This window comes from Rhamphochromis sp. 'chilingali', assembly GCF_963969265.1.
Source record: "Rhamphochromis sp. 'chilingali' genome assembly, chromosome: 6".
Taxonomy (NCBI): domain Eukaryota; kingdom Metazoa; phylum Chordata; class Actinopteri; order Cichliformes; family Cichlidae; genus Rhamphochromis; species Rhamphochromis sp. 'chilingali'.
In genome coordinates, this window is record NC_137933.1 from 29,722,435 (window position 1) to 29,729,302 (window position 6,868).

Here is a 6,868-nt window from a genome sequence, read left to right on the forward strand (position 1 = left end):
TTTCCTTGTAAAATATATGATACTCTTTTTTTTCTTTTTTCTTTTTTTTAAAGCAACCAAATAGAAAAACTCAGCAGAACCAAGCACTTCAGGTAACAGGGTTGCTGTCTACTTTGCAACTCTATTTTAATGTGGCAAATGAATGTTACATCAGCTACTGTACTTATGTCCAACTTGCATGACTGAATGTTACATTGTTCACACTCAATAGTTGTGTGTAATTCAACATAAACCCAGGAAATATCCCAGGATATTTTAACAAATGCAACTGCAGCATTTGAAAAGTGGATTTACTGTCTACTACACACTAGATCAGTACTTAATGTGAGGAGAACTGGTCTTGTAAAGTCAGACTGTCAAGAGTTGGGTTTTTTTGTTTTTTCAGATAACCGTGCAGGAAATGCATCCACAGGACTAAGTCCGAACAACAATGAATGCCCAGAATGTGGGGCTTCCACTCAAATGACAAAGACAAATACCTTCAACAACTTTCTTTTCTGTTTTTTTTATTTTATTTTTGCCGTTCATGATGCTAATCAGGGACCCATTGTTCTAAACCTGCCTCAGAAACTTATATTTCTTTAGGAACTAGGTTAGTAGTCCATGCGGATTTATTGCATGTTCAGCTTAAAGCTACGTAATAATGGCACTTATATTTGACAGCACAATTTCTTACATTTTGAGTCATACGCACAACGCTGGACATTTTAGTCATAAGCAACTGATAAAATAAATCCCTACAATTGCATTATTCCTTTGGGAACAAAGCAGTTCTGTACTTTCAATTTTGAACTACGTAAACCAAAATACCCCTTAAATGTCACAACGCTCTCCTTGATACCCTTCCCAACCCCTGATACTCCTTCTGCCTTAATGTACCCCAGCCCTTTATTCTGCTTTCACACTCAGTTTCCTTTCACCCTCCACTTAAACGTATCTTGTGCAGATCATTAATAGTTAATGCAGGAAAGACATATACACAAACTACCGTGACCTAAGAAAATCTTTTTTCACACAAACATCAGACACAGTGAGATTTCATGTTCTCCAGCCTGCCAGTTTCCTTCTAGAAAATCAAGTAATTTGCACTTGTTGTTAGTGAGTGACCATGCACTACTAAATTAAAAAGGAGCAAGCAAACAAGCAGTGCCACATTGATAGTGCTGCTTGTGCAAATTATCTCCTGCAGTGAACTACAGTATATGAATTGACAGAATTTGTTATGGTGAGTGAGGTTTTTTGGTTTATGTTTTTATAACTCCTAATCTAGGTCGATCATGGCTCATGGCTCAAGAGTTGGCAGTTCATCTTGTAATCGGAAGGTTGCCGGTTTGAGCCCCGGCTCGGACAGTCTCGGTTGTTGTGTCCTCGGGCAAGACACTTCACTTGTTGCCTACTAGTGGTGGTCGGTGGGCACGGTGGCGCCAGTGTCCTGCAGCCTCGCCTCTGTCAGTGCACTCCAGGGCAGCTGTGGCTACAATGTAGCTTGCCATCACGTGTGTGTGAATGTGTGTGTGAATGGGTGAATGACTGAATGTAGTGTAAAGCGCTTTACAAATACAGGCCATTTACCATTTATTCCAATGTGAATTAGACATTTTATTGTATTTTTACAGTAACTTACTGGCAACACTATTGCCAGTAAGTTACTGTAATTACTGATTTACAGTATCTTTACTGTTGTGATGTTTTACAGTTCAACCACTTTACTGTAAACATATATTACAGTATAACAGCTTTACTGTAAACGTGGTTTACAGTTAGAAAGACTTACCGTGATTAAGTTTTATAGTATCACTGTACTGCAAATGTGGTTTATGGTATAACACTGTAATTGTGTACAGTATAATTTGTTTAGACTGTAATTGTGTTTTACAGCATATAAAATAATATTAACATTCATATTCAATATAAGAACATTTACAAAAAACAATATAATTCAATAAAGTAGTCTCAGAATAGTGAATTAAACCAACATTTATTGTTGATAAAATTTTTTTAACAAGAAAAACATTTTTCAACTGAATAAAAACAATGTCAATAACCAAAATAAATAGAAGCATACATGAAAACTACACAGTCCTTCACCTTTCTGTGTCTGATTTTTTTTAAGGAAAACAGTTTTTCATTCCACTGAAAACAGGACAAACCCACCAGCATGAACATTAAATAAACTATTACAATTGTAAAACAAAAATCATTTACAAAATTTAATAATTATCAGTGGGTCCCAGGAAATAGAATGTGACATGGGATTTAGATTTCCGTTACCAGGATGGTCGGGTTCAGCGTAGTCTTTATCACCACCTGTCAAAGACACATCATCAATATTCATGTTTGCTCAGGTTATTCACTTGTTCACATCTGTCTGAGATCATTCATACTGTTGTATGGATGTGTGTACAGTATGTATATAATTATCAGCTATGTAAAAGATATTATCATCTCTGTATTCTTACCTAGTTGGAAGTCCTCCATTCAAACTCAGAGAGCCGCTGGAGGAAGGTGGTGATCCGAGGGCTGATGCTTGTAACCTTCCTCTTTACAACACAACCTGTCTTGCGGCTTGTACCAAGTTTTGAAGGGCATTTTGTTCCCATGTCTGGATTGATCCTCACAAAGAACCTTTTAACGGAAAAAAGGCTGCTTTAATTTCAAAATTAAAACATACATTACAGCAATCACCTATATGTTTCTGCAACTGTAGTCAAGCTATCACATATATTTCATTCTTAAATGGTGTAAAGTATTTACCTCTGTATCATCTCCAGTGTGATGGACGCTGACTCCTGATACTCAAGGTTGAAAACGTAGTATGACGCAAAGAAGACAGCAAGGGTGCTGGCAAAGTCATGCATCTGCTCAGGCTCATAAAATGTCTTGCCCTCCAAACTGATCATCCAGCGGCTTGCAGACATGAAATTATTCCCTAAAAACAGACAAGAGTCCAATAAGACAATGTGCTCACCCTTACAAATAAGGTTTCCACAAGAATGCTGGATAGCAGGCCTCACACTGTACAAAAATAGAATCCACACGGTTTGCTGCTATTTCTCTTATTATTTATTATGTAATGAAAATTATGATCAATTACAGGAAAAAACTGCCTAATGTTTTGGCATTTTGGCCTGTGCTGAAATGTTAGGCTGTTTTTTCCTGTTGGTCATTGTGTATAATAAATAATAAGAGAAACAGCAGCAAACTGTGTGTATTCTATTTTATACAATATAAAACAGACAAATCCCTGTTAAGTAAGTTGTTGTGGGTACAAATACCACAATAATTACATAGATTTTTTACAAAAATATTACAAGAGGATTGAAACTATTTACTTACCAAGCGCTATTACCCTTGGTGTGATGGGTAAGGTCATCTCTCTCTCAACAGACATCTTGGTGGAAAAAGCCTTTAAAACACAAAAGGAACTGATTTGAATGATGATACCCAAAATCATTGAAATATTTTTCCTTTGTTTATGTTGACAGTATTGAGAGTGCATGTGTAAAATTTTAAATATAATTACGTCAGCCAAGATGAAGATTGAGTCCTCTTTTTCTTGGAAGTACTTCATCAGAAGAAGGATGGCTGCTGTGGCGATCTGGTTGTGGTTCAGCTTTGCACTGTGCACTCAAGTAGCAGATGTTCAATCTCCTTGTTCCACTGAAGTCTCTGGCTTGCAATGCACCACACTGGGCGGGAAAAGACAGAGAGACAATTGTTAATTTAATGTTGCATTTATTTAACCCTTGAAAAATATATTTACATAAGTAAATAAAAGAAAAAAAAAACACACAACCCATCTTTTCCAGAATAATTCAACTAATTGCTCTTTTGACCAACCTAACACAGACGTTACATGGTTTTCCTATGAAAAAGACCCTGGAAGACGTTGTATTAAAGGAAAAAAAACATGCTCCCCTTCCCACTTAAAAAAATAATAAATATTAAACTTAGGTTGGAGTTCCTCGCGCCACCAACCTAATGTTATATTAACTTTTTAATGTTGTGTACTGCAGCTCACACAAAATTAAATAAATCAGGCTAACCTACATGAGCAAGCTCAAAACTGGATAAGATTGTTTTAGCAGTCTCTAAATTTCCAAAAAAAAAAGTTGTCTTTCTTTATTCTCATTAAATGTGTATTTTTACCTGCTGCTTTAGCTGAAGCTAAATGTCCCACTGTTAGCGTGGCCAGCTTCTCAATAGTCATAGAACAGAAGCGCAGGAGGACAATGCACCATACTCGGCGGGAAAAAGACAAAGACTGTCGTTGCGCCTGTGTTCCTCGCCGATCCCCGTGGAAAATATATATCTAAATATATATTTAAATAAGAAAAGAAAAAAACACACACAACCTATTTTTTCCAGAATAATTCAGCTAATGTGCTATTTCGACCAAGCTAACACCGATTTTAAGCCCCCCCTCCCGTCCCCCCACACACAAAAAATATATATGCTCTTAAGAATTAATAAACGAGTATGTTAGGTAGGAGAGTCCTTTGCATTACCTTATGACGTCCCGTTTGCAGTTTCCACACAGAGGTCCAACAATAACGAGGTGCAAAATCTTTTGTCCTCTCGAGCATATCGTAATGAAGAGTTAACAAAGTTGGCCTGTCTTTCCTCTCCTGTCAATCACTGGCTCACAGGTCATGTCAGTCAGGATATGGAGTGGTGGTTGGTAGAGGTAGGTGGGTGGGCGGGGCCAGCATGCATTCAGTGTGTGTTTCACTAAGTTGGGTTGACTAGTTCCCAGAAGAGTTCTGTACATGTTGCACGTTCAGTAAATGAGCAATTCAGTTACTGCTCGACTGAGAAGCCTCCGCCAAATTATTACAATATTCTCCACTGACTGAAGTTCGCCTTTCTGCGTCTTTTTTAAATAACTTTATTCACTACTTGTCACAAGTACAAAATTACACAAAAACAGACAGCAGCAACAACCTAAGTGAAATCCAACAACAGAATAGTGACAAGTAAAAAAATTAACAAAAGGAAATGTGAATCTTGTTCAGGGTTAATCAGAGATAAGTGATGGAGATGCAGCAATGTGAATTCTGCTTTTTTTATTTGTAGTTAACCTTATAGTCTTTACATATGAATGGAAGTCAATTAAGAAAACACAGAATTTTGGGAGAGATTTGGAGAACCTTGCTTTATAAAATTTCCCTACAAGGAGGCCTTTCTGCATTCTTTCCCCTCTCCCCAGGAGCAGCTGTCACTTGAATTGATCTCTATGGCAACGCAGTGGCAAGCACACATTTGCAGCAGCTGTGCATGTGCATACAACTGCATGCAGCAGATTAGATGATCAGAATTCTTGAACCTTACACACAGGCAAGTCCCCTAAAAAGTCAAAACCATAATACTTTCACTGGTATCATACTGACAAATGGCATAGGTTGGAGGAAAATCTGGAAATGGTTGGCAGTGAAAGAGTTAAAATGTAATGCACTATTGCAACCAACCACTGAAAGAGTAAAAATACACAAACATGATGAACCATTCAAATCACATAATACTAATGTGTTAACGGTAGGTATAACTACTACCGCAATTTTAAAAAATACAGTAAGTAAATGTAAATAAACTTAATATACCCATAATGCAAAGCAAATTACAGTAATTAACTGTAGAAATGTTTTCAGGTTAGTTACTGGGCATTTTGTGGTATTTTACTGTGAAAAATACAGCAAAGGTTAACATACCTAATTTTGAAGAAGATATGATTTTTATAAGTACAGTAGGTATTGTCTGGACTCTAACTCCAGATAATTCAATTACTAAATGGTACTGTAATCTTACAGTTGACATCCTTTATTAAATAAATATTTTGAGTATGAGTAATTAATTAGATGTGGCAGTACCTGCTCAGCCTTATCCTCTCAAAACTGTCATTATAGGCTGTAAGACAGATAGTTGAGTGGCACTTATGACAAAATGTTGTTATATGACACACAAGAACAAATCATAATATGCCCTTAGAGTGGACACCATGGATGAGCTGATTAATTAGAAGTGCAGTACCTGTAACCTCAGCAGCTCTGGTGAACTATTCTGTGTCATTCACAGCTGACTGTCCTTATGGTGATCAGCTGAAAAGTAAACAATAAAATGTAGTTTTCATCGCATTGTTTAGCACTCATTATTTATGAAATTAGAAGCATGTAAGCAAATCACAGTTAGGCCATATATGAATTTTGACTACAGTTTAGAGCTCTTTACATTCATTTCTATGGGGTCAAAATTACATCCACTGTGGTTCTAGGTTTAAGCAAACATATTTTTTTTTCTTTTGATTCCACACACTCCAAAATTCTGTATTTGATGAATAAGCCTATTTTAGAAAAAGTCAGAAGCCCATCATCTCATATTCCCAAGTTAACAGTATTAAATTAATTTGTATTAAGCATAGTTTTTCCTACATTGTCTCCTATTGTCCCACTGGTGTACTGCTGAAAAGTTTAGTACAAAACTGGACAAGTAGTGCACATTGAGGTCACATGTCCAAACTCAACTTGCCTCTCTAACTTTGTCTCCAAATTGCTCAACCTGAGCTGTCCCTCTTATGTACTTATTCCTTCTGACCTACACTTCTATAATTCTTCATCAGCCATCAAGTAGACATCACATCTGTAGCTCACTTTCTTGCTGATCATCATCTCTCTTCTTAAACTTGCTTCAACAACTCTTTCCCATACCTTGGTATTTCTCGTCAGGTTTATGCCTCTGTAGTTACTTGAGCTCTGCACCATTATCCTTGATCTTGAGTCAAGTAGTGTGGTCAACAAGTCCACTGCCCTGTCTCCTAGACATCTTACCTCCATAGTTATGTCATCAAGATCAACTGCCTTTCGACTCTTCACCC

The 6,868-nt window shown here is 36.9% G+C and overlaps 1 protein-coding gene across 2 annotated transcripts; it reads right to left on the reverse strand.

Annotated features, from left to right (window-relative positions):
* Positions 1 to 2,049: 2,049 nt before the first annotated feature.
* On the reverse strand, positions 2,050 to 4,712 carry LOC308398662 (uncharacterized protein). 2 transcript variants are annotated; one of them, XM_080885406.1, is made up of 7 exons: positions 4,509 to 4,712; positions 4,150 to 4,312; positions 3,524 to 3,689; positions 3,337 to 3,406; positions 2,755 to 2,929; positions 2,460 to 2,625; positions 2,050 to 2,307 (listed from the first exon to the last, which is right to left on the reverse strand). In XM_080885406.1, the coding sequence occupies exons 3-6, from the start codon at positions 3,569 to 3,571 to the stop codon at positions 2,460 to 2,462; spliced, it is 459 nt and encodes a 152-aa protein (XP_080741532.1). In that variant the 5' UTR covers positions 3,572 to 3,689; positions 4,150 to 4,312; positions 4,509 to 4,712; the 3' UTR covers positions 2,050 to 2,307. The 2 variants fall into 2 exon arrangements, with proteins under 2 accessions (XP_080741532.1, XP_080741531.1); XM_080885405.1 differs by lacking the exon at positions 4,150 to 4,312.
* Between the last annotated feature and the right edge of the window lie 2,156 nt (positions 4,713 to 6,868).